At 41.0% G+C, this 16416-nt stretch overlaps 5 protein-coding genes across 5 annotated transcripts; 2 read left to right on the top strand and 3 right to left on the bottom strand.

The window, feature by feature from the left end:
- Nucleotides 1-1408: 1408 nt before the first annotated feature.
- Nucleotides 1409-3336, top strand: BDB00DRAFT_792884 (uncharacterized protein; the record flags this gene model as incomplete). Its single annotated transcript, XM_053121166.1, has 6 exons — nucleotides 1409-1427; nucleotides 1555-1695; nucleotides 1783-2565; nucleotides 2678-2830; nucleotides 2910-3007; nucleotides 3292-3336. The coding sequence occupies 6 exons, from the start codon at nucleotides 1409-1411 to the stop codon at nucleotides 3334-3336; spliced, it is 1239 nt and encodes a 412-aa protein (XP_052973420.1).
- A 308-nt stretch (nucleotides 3337-3644) lies between these two features.
- BDB00DRAFT_878886 (regulator of chromosome condensation 1/beta-lactamase-inhibitor protein II) lies at nucleotides 3645-5441 on the bottom strand (the record flags this gene model as incomplete). The annotated part of the gene is made up of 5 exons (XM_053127793.1): nucleotides 3645-3849; nucleotides 3926-4248; nucleotides 4345-4755; nucleotides 4858-5026; nucleotides 5131-5441. The coding sequence occupies 5 exons, from the start codon at nucleotides 5439-5441 to the stop codon at nucleotides 3645-3647; spliced, it is 1419 nt and encodes a 472-aa protein (XP_052973419.1).
- A 470-nt stretch (nucleotides 5442-5911) lies between these two features.
- On the bottom strand, nucleotides 5912-6369 carry BDB00DRAFT_775015 (uncharacterized protein; the record flags this gene model as incomplete). Its single annotated transcript, XM_053120193.1, has 2 exons — nucleotides 5912-6139; nucleotides 6262-6369. The coding sequence occupies 2 exons, from the start codon at nucleotides 6367-6369 to the stop codon at nucleotides 5912-5914; spliced, it is 336 nt and encodes a 111-aa protein (XP_052973418.1).
- A 1378-nt stretch (nucleotides 6370-7747) lies between these two features.
- Nucleotides 7748-10551, bottom strand: BDB00DRAFT_855792 (uncharacterized protein). Its single transcript, XM_053125748.1, has 4 exons — nucleotides 9893-10551; nucleotides 9713-9791; nucleotides 9336-9557; nucleotides 7748-9242 (listed from the first exon to the last, which is right to left on the bottom strand). Exons 1-4 carry the CDS (start codon nucleotides 10504-10506, stop codon nucleotides 8211-8213), a joined length of 1947 nt encoding a protein of 648 aa, XP_052973417.1. The 5' UTR covers nucleotides 10507-10551; the 3' UTR covers nucleotides 7748-8210.
- Nucleotides 10552-14787: 4236 nt separating this feature from the next.
- On the top strand, nucleotides 14788-15830 carry BDB00DRAFT_894004 (uncharacterized protein; the record flags this gene model as incomplete). Its single annotated transcript, XM_053128499.1, has 3 exons — nucleotides 14788-14883; nucleotides 15010-15264; nucleotides 15420-15830. 3 exons carry the CDS (start codon nucleotides 14788-14790, stop codon nucleotides 15828-15830), a joined length of 762 nt encoding a protein of 253 aa, XP_052973416.1.
- Nucleotides 15831-16416: the final 586 nt, after the last annotated feature.

The raw sequence follows: 16416 nt of genomic DNA, 5'->3' as shown, positions 1-16416 counted from the left end.
TTTGTCATGCCATCATGAGAAGATACCAACTCTAGCATGATAATCACTGCTGCCGAGTACTAGTTGCTAATACTAAAAACACTGCGATGAGTCTTACAACAATCAAATTTCTCTACCATATAGGAATATATTAGATCATTGCTCATTAGTTCCTAGTTGAGTTTGATAAAACATTACCTTTGCTTGTGAACAGAGGAAAATGAGGTTGCTTTCTGATACGTTAGCTTAATGATGTTGTTTTGAAAGCTAGTTGAGAACATGCGAGTTGACATGCTGTATCCTAACACAATCAGCCGGCAAAATTGTCGGCTCTGCCGTTATTAGTACGATTTGACCACGTCAACCCATATGATTTTTCTCTTATTCCCCACAAATTCAATTGATTAGACCAACAAAAATACACTATAAAGTCCATCCGCTATTTTTGATGAACAGTCATAGGTGTACTCAGCTAACCTATAATTCTACATCGTTATCGTCAACACCATCGTTATAGTAAAGTATGATAGTTGCCACATTCTCTTTACTTAGCCTCGCCTAGTAGTATGCGCTTCTTTGGATATCAACATCAAGAAGGAAAAAAGTAAGCGCGCACATATGTTGTTCGTGTATATTCTACAAGTCGCAATTCTTATTTCGTGCTTACAACAAAACTGGTGTGTATTTATGTTCACTGACTTCCTTATAAAACCGGTTCTATAAGCTGTATTCAAGTAGTTAGAATGAAGTAGAGCCTCTCCAAATTGTAATTGACCATACTAAGAAGTTGGTATGATAGTGCCTCCAATTATATCGTTAATCATCTCACACAGCATTACCACCCTCAAACGGGTGAAACTTATGCACATGGCATTTGTTGCATTTACAATATATACGCTATTGCTGACAACAAGTTATTTTAAAAAGGATAAGTGTATTGCCTACAGGATATGATCATGACAATACTGTAGTTTATGAAAAAACGAGTGACGTGATCCCAAATGCATACTTTCTAATACTGTATACGACCGAGCAGCTATGTATGTGCATACAAATTTCTGCTGCAAAACCTGTAGACATCAAGTGCGGCTACATTTAGGAACAAGAACAGTGACCTCTTTTACATTCAATCAATTCATCTACCTCACAAGCTGTACGTTACTATGTATACAAACAAGAGCATCCGTCTTCTTGCTTAGAATGCTACCAAGTGTACGACGTCGTGGTTCCGCAAAATGTTTTGGGGGAGTGGGGATGATACTAATAGGATGTATAACGTGGATAAAGCACAGCGTGTGGATCGTTGTTCGCGGTGTTTTTTGACTGACTCATTGAATAAATGAAAGCTTCACCCATCTTTTTTACAACTCCACACTTTCTTCTTTTTTTTCCTGCATATTACACATATTACGCATAGGCCCGCCCCGTCATGGACAACAAGCAAGGAGGTATATCCATGTCCACTATTTCTCATTTGTAGAATTCCTCCCTTTTCCTCCTCCTCAAATAGCTTGCTTTGGCATTCTAAATTGTTGTTATGCATCGGACAACTTCTTTTAATATACTTTTTGATAGCTTCCCGCCTGGACATCAACAGTAGTAGAAAACAAGAGTTGTCGGCTCCCACGCCGCAAAACACTCCCATTAATCCAGCTCCCATTACTTCCAATTATCGTCCGAGCGTATCTAGCATTTCGGAGGATACGGAGTCAAAGGGTATATACGCGTTTTTTGCCTTTCTTTAACCTAGTAATTGGTAGTAGACTAAGCTTCTCCGTTCTTCTTGTATACAATATCTGTTAGTTGACAGCAACAAAAACAACCATGGTAGCAACAACACAGCCGCAGAAGCGTCGAATCTGACCGGTGCATTTACCAGCAATCCTGCACTTATCAGTATGCTTCAAGGCAAACTTGGCAATCTTGTCGGCCGTCGTTCCGACTATATTGAATCTTTGCCTGTCAACGTCAAGCGCCGCATACACGGTCTGCAGCATTTCCAATCCCAGCACGCCGAGCTTGAGGGCAAGTTTCAAGAAGAAGTACTTGCACTGGAGAAAAAGTATCTTGCACTGTACACGCCACTGTACACTAAACGTGCTCAAGTGATTACGGGGACCTATGAGCCAGCGGATGAAGAGGTTGCTCTTGGCGAAAAGGTGGATCAAGATACAGAGGAAGAAGAAGGGAAAAAAGCAAAGAAAGAAGAGGAGAAGTTTAAGGAGGAGCATCAACAGCAAGAGCAAGACGATACCACGATGAAGGGCATCCCTGAATTCTGGTTGACAGCATTGAAAAACCATCCTCAAATCTCGGAGAGTATCACCGACCAAGACGAGCTGGTTTTAAAACACTTGGTGGACATTCGCATGTCGTACATGGACAAGCCCGGTTTTAAGCTCCACTTTGACTTTGCGGACGACAATGAATTCTTTTCCGATAAGACTTTGACGAAGACGTACTACTACCAAGAACATGCATATGGTGGGGATTATGTGTACGATCACGCGGAAGGATGTGTCGTCCATTGGAAGGAGGGTAAAGATCTGACAGTTAAGGTCGAGACCAAGAAACAGCGCCACAAAGGTAATAATTAAAAATACCACCTGCCCCCACACCCCTTTTCTCTCTCTCAATAAGTCCCTTATCTGGTATATAACATATAATATATGGTCTCTATACTCACCCGGATAGTTAGGCACAAACAAGACTCGTGTTGTCAAGCGTACCGTTCCTGCCGATACGTTCTTCTCCTTCTTCAGTCCCCCATCATTCCCGGATGACAGTACGGAGCTTGACGAAGAGGAAGCAGAAGGCTTGGATGCCAAACTAGAAGTCGACTATGAGACTGGTAAAATTAGAAAATTCTTTGTGTGTTGTGTATCATGTAATACTGATCAGCCTTCTCTATCATTTATCATTTGATTTAGGCGAGGAGTTCAAAGATAAAGTCATCCCTCATGCTATCGACTATTTTACCGGCAAAGCATTAGAATATGAGGACTTCAATGCCGAAGACGAGTTTGAGGTAAAATGAAGGAACAAGGAGGAAAGAGTGATAATCTGGTGAAAAGCAATATATGCAAACCTTTTTCTTGATTGTCCTGATATGTTTCTTTCATTAATTGTTTTCAGGACGATTTCAATGAAAACGAGGGGGATGACGACGATGACGACGACGATGAAAGTGATGATGATGACGATGATGATGATGATGATGGAAAGGTGAGAAAGGCATGGAACAAGTTTTCATGATTCTTTTTCCTATATAAAATATGGTAAAGGAGTCTATACTAATTCTATACATGATAGCAACCTGCTAAGGGTGAAAATGCACCTGAATGCAAGCAGTCGTAATCGTTGTTATTCGCATCTCAAACGCTCTATCTGCTACTCTCCCTATCACTTCTCCCCTTCATGTTCTTTTAGTAAGAAAAGGATATATTTCCTCTTTATTGCTCGCCACTCTCATCCAACCCGCCCCCTACCATTTGCCACCCTTCTCACATCCTAAAAAACATTCATTGATAGCACATACAATATAGCAATACACTACACATTGTCTCCCTTATAAAACCATCATTGACAGAAGAAATAATAATGTCTTCTAGTTGCCTGTTATTGAGAGGAAAGGGGAGATATTTCGTGGCTTTAAGACCAAAAGATTAATCTCGAGGGATAGCCAAGGCACCACTTTGCCATCCTCCGAAACCAATTGCAAATACAAACATGTTGCGCAAGGTCGATATAGCTTCTGGTGTCTCTTTAGGCTCGACAAACATTCCAGCTTCACCGTGACCCACTGCTCCGTTGCTATTCGCACCCCATGTCAAAAGACGGCCTTGATTCGTCAATGCTCCACTGTGATAACTGATCCAAAAGATAAAGACAACAACGTGATAGAGTGAATTTTTAAGCTTTTTTATACAATGTTCGATCCACTTACTCGCCAAATGAAACTTTGCAGACATCATGTTGTAATTGCTCCAGCACCTCAGGATCCTGTTCAGGTGGATGATCTTGATGACCTAGCAATACGCTCCCTTGGGCTGTATAGACTGCGAAATTTCGAAACTGGCCCGAGACGAACCGATGCATCTTTTTACCTGGGCCGCGTTCGTTGAGTTCTTGCTGTGTCGCACCATATTTGGTCAGCTCTGTTGTCAAGCTTGCTGATGCCACGGATAGTTCATCAGCATTCTCAGTGTGGATTTTGAATACACGTCCATATCGCGTTAATGCCAAGGTGCACTTTTCCAATCCTGCAATCTGACAGAATAACACTATCAGTTTTAAGTCCCTCAAAGATGTTCCGTATGTACTACGCACACCCCCCAGCCCTCTCCGCTTATAATCTTTCTGTACCTGTACGATTTTATCACCCTTTTCGATCGGTTTAAATGGTAATGAATTAGCCTTGGCATTCCCTTCTACGCTCTGCAGCGTTACACCCGATTCAGTGATCTCTAAGTCAGACAAAGTGTCGCCCTCGTTCGTGACAGATTCGGGGTGATTAATCCGCAGTATCTCGCCTTGACTGGTAAGCAGTGAGGAATAGCCCCAATTGGCAGCCACTTGGACGATTGGCTTGGCAACACGAATACGTTGTACAACCTGCCAATTATCCCAATGCCATACATCGCCGTCACGCGCCAGAGCAATCGTATGGGATCGACCGCATGAAATCGCTTGGATACTGCTTGGCAGCTGTACTTGCGTTGGCTCTGAAACAAGCCGTGCGCCTAGGGATAGTCGAGCTAACATGTCACCATGCATCTACATATCATACATACAACATACGAATCCCCATAGCTTTTATCAAAAAGTGTTTTTTCTCACGTTGACATATGTTTTTGCTATTGTTATTCGTATTTTTACCCTTCCCCATAACCAGACGCGACCATGACGATCTAATGCATGAAATGACCATCCGCCTGATAAGATATCGACAATGCCTTTGCCTCGTAGAGCTACGAGCTCCTGAGGCGATGCATAGTTTTGTCTCATGGTACGTCTACCATGTTGCCCAATTAGCTCATAGACATCCCTTTATTTTTTTTATTTATTTGTAAAAGAAAGTTGGTAGATATGCAAAGGAAAAGGAAAAGACGATACACGTGTATCATAGATAAGAAAGCAGAAAAATCATACCTATTTCTGAAACGTATATTGATAGGTGTAGCAGGCGGTGGGTGACCGAGACGACCATCACTATTGTCACCCCACGTGTATACGACAGAATCCTGTAGCTTAGAATACAGGCGTTTCCATCCAGAATGACGAAAGCTTGAATCGTGTGGTAGATTGTAGTCGGCGAACACGCGGTGTTTCCACAGCAGTTCATCGTCTACCAAGCGACGTAATGTTTTGTTTGCACAACTGAGTCGTTCAAGTGATTGGGCATCGAGATTGTAAAGAATGTTATCAATAAGGATCTCAAGTGGCAAATCAAGTAGCTTCATGTTCGTTGTTGTTGTTGTTATTGCTTTTCACAGTGCCAAGTATGGGTATAGTTTGCGTTAGAGAAAGTAATGAAAAAGCGACTTGCGTGCGTGTTAGGGTGATGCAGTTATAACGTTTCACAAAACTTCCAAAACAGGAAAAGAGTTGATGCTGCGTAATGGTCAAAAGCGAGTAACAAGACAGGAACACATGATTTCGGATCGATCGAAAGAAAGAGAGAGAAGAGAAAAACATATGTACTTTTTTTTGGTTTGGTTTGGTTTAGTTGGGTTGCGAGGTTGCTTTTGTTATTGAGAAGAAGACTATATACATACATTATTGTTGACAAGTAAATATGCAGGATGTGGGAGGGGAGGAGGGAGGAGGAGGAAAGGAAAGCTATGTATAACGATAGAAGAAGTAGAGGAAGAAAAACTAGAACTTATGGTGGAATGGTATTAAAGAGAACGACGGCATTGCTGTTGTTCTTTTACGATAACGAAATCAACGACGATTCAGGTGGAAGCGCATTGAACTTTTCTTGCAGGTTTATCAGCCTTGGCGTGATGGCGGACTGCAACTGTGTCCGCAGCCTGTGATCTGGAATTTGCTGCAATAGACGCATGAATGCGCCTGCACAGTCGTCAATGGCCTCCCGTGCTGTGATCAAATCGCCAGCATAATACGCTGATCCGCGCGAGTCTTCTGCAAAGTTGACCTGTTAAAAGCACCTGCTGGTAAGTTATTTTTGTACATCATCGAATCTGACAACAGCAACTAATATGTAATCTGAGTGTAGAAGATATAAAAAGGGAGAAGGGTGAGAACCTTATTACATACCTCATCCACAGCCAGTTCGTATAGGCGATATACGTTTTCTGTATCTTTTTGTATTTCCACATTAGACACTTCAGACGCGTTCGACGCCCTGCGTCGGAACAGAGACATGAATTGCTGTGTTGGAGGGCTGGATGCTGTAAATTCGCTTGCGTTGGAGCATTTGCTTGTTCGTCGTTTTGAAAAGTACTGTGGGGGTGGCGATACCGATGACGCCACTGCAGGTGAATACGGATTCTCTTGTTGCTGTTGTTGTAGTTGTTCATGTTCCGAGCAGAATGTACAGTAATACGTATTGTTGTTGTTTGTTCGTGATGGACGATGATGGTTGGTGTTGTTATTGAGCCACATTAAGAAGCTGCTCCATTTGGTTTTGAGGAACGTAGAGCGGCATGGAACGAACATCTTTGACTCCAGTTATTCTGTTTTGGGTGGCGAAAAAAAAAAGAAACAAGAAAAAAGGACTTGCAAAATGCGGATCGCTAAAAACATACTTTTTTTACATACTCCGCGTTAAGATACGCATGAAAGGGGTTGGTAGAGGACAGACAGGAAAAGGAGTTATGAAAAAGTTAGTATAAGCCAGGCTGTTTATAATGCGCACATAACTATCATAAATGCTTTTACTGTTGATGTTTGATGGTGCTGTTGACTGCCAAAAAAAAGAAAAAAGAGAGGAGTACTAGTGGGGGGACATGCCCTGTGACATTCAAAAAAAGAGAAACGGCGATCTCTCCAATGACGGCTTAGGCTAGAAACCTAATGATGTTCGCGTCATTCTTCCTCCATGGGACTACATAAACGTATACTCATAGACTTGCCAGTACACTTTGCTTTCAACTACCCCCTCCCAAGTATTTCATACCTCTCCTCTCTTCTTGACGGCGATGTATGTATGTAATAGGATAATGGATTATACTGCCAACTCCTAATTGTTCAACTCCCCCAACACAAACACACTCACACACCCCTTCCTTCATCAACAAAACCGTTCTCCTCTTTAACCAATGTATGTAATGTAATATGTGTGTGTATTTATCACCTAGGCAACGCATGAATTTTATTTATATGTTGGGTGGCAACCAAACAGGACTCGCCCCTGCTGTTACCTATTTACTCTTTGTTACCTAGTAACCGTTTTTACCCAGATTACCATCGTGGATGATAACTTCTATATACTAACAAAAACTTGTCGTCATCATCATCATCGTCATGACACCGTTTTGTTTATCCGAGAATGACCGGGTTCAGTACCATATAGTATAATGTACAGTACAACAAAAGCAAGTTCTAGACACACAACGAGGACGACAATTTGATATGGATCAGCAATGATACAGTGAGAGACCGTCATAAAAACAAGATGTACATGTTTTTTCATGCTCCATCATGCATTCTGCTCCTTTCATGCTTAAAAGCATTTGTTTTGTTCAATTAAGTAGCATTTCCTGCTGTATATGTACAAATACTGCATGTATTTTTTTTGGCTGTATGATTATGCATTGATGATATGAAGTACTTTTTATGATAGAAGAGAATCCTATCAATCTTAATATCATGTACCAGATTGATAACAACATCATCTTGATAACTGATCCCAAATAAAAACAAACGTTATTTTGTTGCTGCAAAGATCATGTAAGAGAGAAAAGAACCAAATAAACACAAACAAAATAAGAGGCAGTTAAGGAGAAGAAGACAAAAGAAAATATACAAGCGTCATGAATCATGAAGAAGGAGTTGGTGTTGTTGTTGTTGTTGTTTTCGAGCGAGGGGCTATTTCGGGGGGGTTCAGTTGAGAAGAACAGAAGAGAATGTGGATGGTGATGAAAGTGTATATATGTGAGAGTGTATGATATATGTAAGTATGTATATATAAAGCGGTAGAGATAGATAGGAAGAAGAAGAAGAGAGTAGTAGGGGAGGAGAAAAAGGGGCGTGTGTTTGTCCACTCAAAACAAAAGAACCGATGACAGCACAACCACCCACAACGCCACATCCCCAATGCTTATACTGGACGATGCAGCTGCATCCGATGCTGTTGGAGTCTTGGAAGCCTGCGCCATGCCATGGTTGTTGTTTTTGTCATCACAAATGGACGGGATTTTACCCGATTTGACATTTCCGGTTGTCGTGTAGTTGGTTTTACTGAGCACAGTGCTGTACCCCATTGAGTCGAGCATGCGTAAAACACCTGGGCCGATCGCCGACTTGTACTCATGCTGTGTGGTGGTGCCATTGACCGTTTCATTGTAATAAATCACCGGCACATTGCTGTACGTTTCCTCGATGATATCTTCGAGCCGTTCGCCACGAATGTATGAAGCAGTCATGATAAAATCTGGCGTGTTATTGTATGAACCTTCCAGATGAGAAATCGAAATACCAGGTCGGAAATTTCGGTCCGAGAGTTCCATGTGCGACGTCAGCGCTTGGTCACCTGTCAGTAGCTTCATTGGCACCGTGTATGTCTGGTTCAGATACTGGTTTGTAATATACGAGCTATTGTCCACAGCAACAGGCGGGAAATGGAACGTCAAAGCACCTTCTTCACCCATCGATGTCCATAGCCGGTTGGCCGTCCGTGATTGATTTGACCGGTTGAACTCCTGCACAAAGTTGATGATGAAGGCCTGATTGTCCTGTACACAGAAATTTTGCATGTCAAATCCAATCGATGCAAGCGACTCGGCTCGCGATGTGTTGCTCTGTGGGTTGCTGATGTACAGAAACTTATCGAATATCATGGTTGGCTGGAACCCTGTGACAAAGATGGGACCGGTTTGCTGTTTGATGTACCAGTATGGACTCGGTGTAACGAGTTGCAGTTCGTCTGGATCAATGATCCCATCAATAAGTGATCGAAATGGTGAGGCCTCATTGGCAAAATATGCTGCCCATGAGCTAATAAACCCAAGTCCATGTAGGATCTCGTGGAGGATAATGTATCGTATGTCCACCTGGTCCGCTGTAATCGTATCGTTCTGTTGTTTTCCGGTTAGGACGAACGTTAATTTAAACTTTTCTTGCGCGATACTCGCCTCTCCACTCCTACTTAATCGCATCATAACACTTGCCTGGAAGTAATACAATCCCCCTGGAGGAACACCCGTGTTGTTCCATCCATCATTATACGCCTTATCAAAGTTAATAGAGTTCATGTATACGTCGTGATTAATTTCGATAGCAATATCATGGTTTGCCCATGCAGACGTATTGCTGTACGGTGCCAGTTGCTTCGCCAATGCTTGCGGATAAATGTAATTCAAGTCTGCACCATCTTCAAAAGGAAGTGTGAACTAATGTGCGTATGATTTTTTTGTTGTATTAGCATGAATATAAGAAAAACGAAAGCATGAGTTGCAATGCATAAAATGTATACACATGAAAAGTCTCCTTTCTTTTTCTCTCTCTCTCTCTCTCTCTCTTTCTGCCGTCATCCGGTTTTTCTTACCTGCGAAGAAGGGGCACCCCATCCAAACGTATTATTTGCGCATCCCTTTTCACAAAAGCTGTAGTACGTAGCTTGTATTCTAGACCACAAAAAAGAAGAGGCTCTGTGTCAGTAGCGCATAGCGAGTATATATAATGCGGATACATAAATGTGTGTGTCTAGCTATTTGAAACTACTTACAATAAATCATTCTTAACATTGACCACCTGGTTGAACTGACTTGCAGCATCCCTCAATGACACTGCCACCCGTTCGCAGAACGATGGGTCGATAATACAAAACAAATCGACTCGAACGTGTTCACTGACTTCCATGGAGAAATCCGGTGTACGGTTCGAGTTGGCGCTGGACACTGTGCCGTCGTCATTACCCGTAAGCGAAGCACTGCCAGGTCGTGTGTTCTGTCCTTCATTCTCTTGATCTTTCAAAGCCGTATTGCTGCTATCATCATCACCTGTGGACGAAGTCGATACTTGGAACTCTGCTGAAGAGATATCGGCAATAATGGGGTATATTTCATGGGTCTCGTGCTGTACTTCTACTTGGCGATAAACGTTCTTACTGTCGTCGCTGTCGTCGTGCTCATGGTACCGATCAGTGTCATGGTTGTGGTGATTGTGGTTGTGATGACTGTTGCTGTTGTTCTGGTCGTGGTTGCGATTATAGGATTTTGTAATTAAGAATTCGTCGTCTTGAGATAATTCGACATTGTCATGTGCAAATACTACTACAAGACAAGGTGCGATTGCGGCAAAAAAAATAAAAACGAATGTACACAAACGATGTATAGTCATGGAGGACACGCACGCAGTACGTATTAACAGCAAAAATAATATTAACAATAACTTTTCACACCGAAATAGCTCGTCCCCTCTTTTTCACAGAAATAAAGCGAACCAATCCAGGGTGACACAACACTTGTTCCCTCTTTTTACAAGTCCGACGCCGAGACCTATCATTGTTGTTTTGGACAAGTGCATTGACAAATTGGAGTAGTAGGGACAGTTGTAATAAGTGCTAGTATTAGAGACAGAATACTGGTGTCTCTTTGGTTACCTTGCAATAAACCTACTTGTTTGCTTGGAGGCAACCGTTTTGCAAGGGAGAAAACTATATTTTACCAAAAACGGATCAGGTCGTACACGTCGATCCCTTAAACGAAATGGATCGACCCGCATTAAAGCCCGACTGACCATGAACAGCAGCAGCTACCGGGGCGTGAGGATTTTTCGATTTAGCAAAGTGGCATTAATCAGTTGAATGTTTATTGTCTAATTCAATAATGCTCCGTCATGCCACGAACTTGTTTAAATTTGTCGTCTCGTGCTTCATGAGTTAGCGTGTACTACTAGTACTACGGATTGTGCTTGACAAACTTTGATCGATGATAATGATTATGGTCACACAGCGGCGATCATCTGCTGTACTACGACCTGTCGCTGGTAACATGTTTACATTGACAGGTCACCGCATTACCGTGGTAATTCAAAAAAAGGCCCTGTTATTCCTAGCTTGATTTTCTAGGCGGACCACATAACTAAATAGATCAAAATTTTCATTATACGCACAGACAATGTCTGGACAAGTTGCATCCCACTTCTTAGAATTTTCATTTAACAGAACAAAGTGACGATAACAGTAGACCCTCCTCTTTTTCCAGTAGCGGTTTCTCATGGGAAAAGGCTGCACAAAGTGGAGGTGCAAATAAACAGGACTTACTGTATTCATCATTCATTATCATATACTGCGCTGGTGCTACAGCTACTACATGAAAGCACACATGCTATTACGTCATTCACTCGCATATAAGAGAATCCTTTGTCAAATGAAATGTTTGGTTTTTCATCACAAAAATATGCTAAATGAATGAATCAATAAAAAGAAGAACAACAAAATATCGAGACTTGTCCATGTACAGCAGGTAACTTTTCGTACCGCTCGTTTGAAGGAGATAAGCAACATTTTCGTAGTAGTGCACTTGCTATTTTTCTCGCCTTGTAATGTATAGCTTCCAAGCCTATATCGCTGCAGTACTACTCAACCTATGCTACTGAAACCAATAATTGCTACAATAAGTACTTGAAGAGTGGTGGGGTGCTTTCGTTTTCGATAATGTTCATCCGACGACGGATTTCACCGCTGGTAAATGACTTCTCCGGTCGATGCTGTGAAGCCATATGTAAGACGGATGGGGAAAGATATACTCTAAACTGTCATTTGTTACAGTATCTAGGCTGCTAAAAGATGGTCCTCGCTTACGAATAGTCAGTATTATGAAGAACTCGCCAGACTTATACGTTATAGCTTTTGAATGTTTTCTTTTTTGTGATAATGGTTTCCTTGCAAAAAGCATGATCAAACCTCATGTAGTTTTAAGAGTGGCATTCTTAGCAGATTTTAAAAATTGAGCTACTGTACAAATCACTACATAATAATGTTACTGGTGGCTAAACTATTATTGAGTCTAGTGGGAATATGTCTTGTTAATGGTGGTTTGTCAAATGTGCGTAAGTGGTGCGTTGCACAAGCAATGGAAAGGATAAAGTTGTAAACATCCAAAGTCATTGTTGTAGTCGAGCTTCTCGAGCGCCGTGTACAACATTGTATACTGCTCTGTGCGTTTTTCCATTTAAATACGATCTCAATTGAGTTGATGCGAAGCTTCAAGTACTACAGTGCCTTCCTTTTTCGAAATGAAGTACGTGCAAATTCATATGAAGTTCAGTGATGATCTTAAAAGCGACAATAACAAACACGTCAAGCATGGTCTAGCTTTGTTTAAGGACGAAATACTACGATGCATACATACTGAATGTGATATCATATAACCTCACTCAGATGCCTTTTTAACTATTATAATACTATAAAAATACATGTGTGCACTAAGCCCCTCTTACACAAATATTACACAAGCTAATATAAAAAGGCAGCGATTATATAACAAACCATCAATTCTGCTGCTATTATATATACATATGTGTATGTGTGTATTGCCAAGTAGAGAAATCCGGATGACAGCGGTGGCTGTGGCGATATATCTCCAAATATGTGTAGGTTTGCTTGGATTTATTCAAAATAGAGCCTAAAAGGCTGCTTTGTGTTCAGACTTTGTATGAATTGTAATGAAGTTTTAATACAACTCACTTGAAACGGATAAAACATGTTAATCTGTCAGCTAGCATCAGTAGCAGTAATGGAGTACCAACAAGGAGTAATGTCAATAAGCTCCCAAAAAACCAGAATAAGCGATGAGCACCAACAACGTACACGACGATTTCTAAATAAGACCCTTACTTGTTTCTGCTATGTAAGTTTGTTCGAAAAGTATAATGAATTCATTGTCAAAGCTTGTCCTTCCTTCCTGCGATACATACAGCTATTATATATCACGACATTGGCGTCAAGTATAACAATATAAACAATCAAAACGTGAGAGGGATGATACAAGTCTCAGCAGAGAGTATAACACGGGAAAACGGTGTACGTTGTCATTTTGTCACCCTCTGCTGTATAGAGAGGACTACATACTAAGTACTACTAGTTCGGATGAGATATCGCATGTTCATACTACATGTAAAAGCTGCATATTACTGTTTTACTAAAGCAATGATTGTCGTGGTTCACGGTGAATTAAAGGTACCAGCAACAGTAGCAAAGTGTGTGACTATAGGTTTTTTTTTGCTCCTCTATGGTAGCTAACCACAAGTAATGATTATCCTCTTCCTATACTTTGAGACAGACAGGATAACCAACGAAGCAATCTGTTTAAGAAGGTAATATAGATACTTTTTACTGTTATATTGCCTTTTTTAGATAGACAAAGAAAAACGCAGAAGAGAGCGGCATGCTCTAAATTTCGTATCATTTTTTTAAAACACTTCAAATTACAAAACTTATTGTGATACTAGTATACTTTACTTAACAGATCAGCTGTTGTTTTTAATAACAGTACTTTTAATGTTGAATTTAAAATATGCTCTCGCTAGATGGACAACATCCATTATTCAAACAGTGCTTATCGGAAGCCTTCTGCATACATCATGCATACTGATGTCGGCTCACGATGCATGTCATATCGTGAAGATTACGGTGATTCGCATGTTATGTATCTACGCATACCTACTGCACTATCAGGCGTCTCCGAAGGAGAGATAGTAATCTTATCTCTTCCTCTGTGTCTATGATATGTACGTATGAGGCGATATGTGAATCGTAGTCACATAAAGTAAGCTTTTAAAAAATGTATCATATCCAGTTCCAGTATATATAAATTCAAAGAATCGAATGTAATCATGTAGATCCCTTGTATGTCATCTACTAGCGCCACACGTACAGCTCAATGACAACAGCAACACTGCGAAACTATACAAAAATTGAAGAGCTCTTATCGTATGGCGTGTATATACCGGAGTCAATTTTTTTGGCTTGCTTTTGGTGCAAATGTCAACAGATAATCAAGAAAACAGCCGTTGTGCATGCGTATGCACTTTTTCTTTTGCTTGGCCGCATTACGGGGCACGAGAAAAAGAAGAGAAAAGCTCATCCATGCATATGATTGTCAATGTGTATTAATAGAGCGACAATTACAGATTCTTGAGTCTCAACGCTAGAAGAAAAGAAAACGCAGAAACGATAAAGTGCGACTCGTAGTTATTGTATCAGTTTCTAAATAAGCTCATATGACCATTTATTGTTCTCTTAGTGAATACTCATAGATAATAACATGGATGTCGATCAGTGAGTCTCTTGATACACAAATTTTAAGGCGAACCCTTCTACGGTGAATGCAGGCCCATGCATGATGATGGGGATAGCGGTTCTTGGCGTGTCCATATGTAGTAGGCTTAGTAAGGATAAGACGCGTGTAGCAACAGTAGTGGCTTCTTGAATTTCTTTAAATTAAAGGGCTGTATATAGAGCAGGTTAAAAGACCAACACCCTGCTGGAAAAAAATAGGTCCTAGTGTGCTCTGTGGCTTTTAATGAAATACTACCTTTTCTTTCTTTTCCCCCCGTTCTCCTCCTTTTTGCAATCGATCTTTTCTTTTTCCTTATACAACATTCTACTTTGATGTCATGGCTTTGGCATCGTTTGTTATAATCAACAGCCGGTGGCGACCGGCCCTTCTAAGACATTGTGAGTACGACGACTATGCACAGCTTCGGAGGTTTGTATGTCGTCTACCTTTTCGTTCCTCTGCTGGTTCTTCTTGTACGTTCCAATAATGATAGGTGCTTGCATGGATACAATTTAATGATAATGACAAACTCTATAAAAAAAATGTATACATGTTGTAGATGCCAAAAGAGCTGTTTGAATCTCGAATGCAAAATATAAAGCAGCTTGTATCGACTGACTTTCCACATGTATGGCTTGACACATATTTGTTTGTACTTGCTATGGTACTTGTTATTCTCGCCGCTATCTTTGCCGTTGTTGCAGTGGAGCTGTCCATCGAAACTTGGTACCCGCTTTGTATTCTTGTTGTGCCTGCAATCATAGCATGTTGGACTGCAAGACGCCGAGGATTGTATTTTATCAAATTAAGCAAGGTTAGTTTATGAGAAAGAATTGCAACGTTGTAGCAATGAAAACAGGGAGTCACCGACTTTTTGTGTTTTCTCGGTGGTTAAGCGACCCGAAGCGGTCGTAACAACAAAAATACCTTCACGCATACATTGCATATTCAACACGTTATTTCATGTAGTTCTATGAAAAACTTGACGAGTGTCTCAAGAACATGACGGTTTTGGATACGAGTCATCGACTCAAATGGGACTATCGGTCACCAAGAGATATCGAAAGATCATTTGACTTTTCGACGGCAGCAGCAAAGAGTCGAAAGAACGATGCCGTTATTCTCATCATTGAAATTACACGGATCAACAACGCCATCGACAGACGCTCGAGTACTCATCGGCAAAGGGACGAAGAAGAGGAGGGGCTGCCAATGTATAACACAATATCTCAGGATCTGATACTCGACATCGGCCCACCTTCCATGGAAGAGCACGAACGCTCAATGTTATCTTTACCACCACCTGTTTACAGAAGTCATGTCACTCTGGCCTCGTCAAGAGGCTCTCTGCAACACTATCTACAGCAACAACAGCATTGATCGTCCTATTATTATGCATCTCTGGTGACGCCGTCTATAATACCCGCATACTTTTCTCACATTACCCTTCTTCTTGCTCTTCACCTCCTGTTTTTTTTTTTCGCTTCTTGTGACATTATCAACATTGTTATCATCGCTGCCATCAAAAAGTGGCATCATCATCATCATCGTCGTCGTCAACATCTCCATTTACACTGTAAGAATTCATCATGCTACCGTACGTACTACTGTGCTCTAAGAAAAAACCATAAATACCTCTATAAATAATGCTGTACTATTTTTGGTATGCTTTGTTAGACCAAAAGAATATTCAAGGGGTGGTTCTAATAGGTACATTGCCTAATAAATTTTATATCAGGTCGGGAACCATTATCATCATATACGGTAGCCCGCCCATGAGGCGTCCGAAGCGTACGTGTGCAGCAATACAGAAAAATAAAAGATAAATAGCCAGATGAACCATGTTTGTAGTTATTAGCCATATGCGGAATTTTTGGCAGTTGATATTAATGAGGGCATGCACCTTATCAACAAACAATCTTATTTGATGATGCCCAATGCCTTTTCAAATCCAGAGATATAGTAT

This window comes from Zychaea mexicana (assembly GCF_025766255.1).
Source record: "Zychaea mexicana strain RSA 1403 chromosome Unknown BDB00scaffold_151, whole genome shotgun sequence".
NCBI classification, from domain to species: Eukaryota; Fungi; Mucoromycota; class Mucoromycetes; order Mucorales; family Lichtheimiaceae; genus Zychaea; species Zychaea mexicana.
This window is presented reverse-complemented; position numbering and strand designations above follow the sequence as displayed.

Coding starts and splice junctions, on each gene's coding strand:
- BDB00DRAFT_855792 (XM_053125748.1), bottom strand. CDS start 10,506: ATGACTATACATCGTTTGTGTACATTCGTTTTTATTTTTTTTGCCGCA. Junction 9,792..9,892: donor AATGTTAAGAATGATTTATT/GTAAGTAGTTTC, acceptor TTTGTGGTCTAG/AATACAAGCTACGTACTACA. Junction 9,558..9,712: donor GGGGTGCCCCTTCTTCGCAG/GTAAGAAAAACC, acceptor TACGCACATTAG/TTCACACTTCCTTTTGAAGA.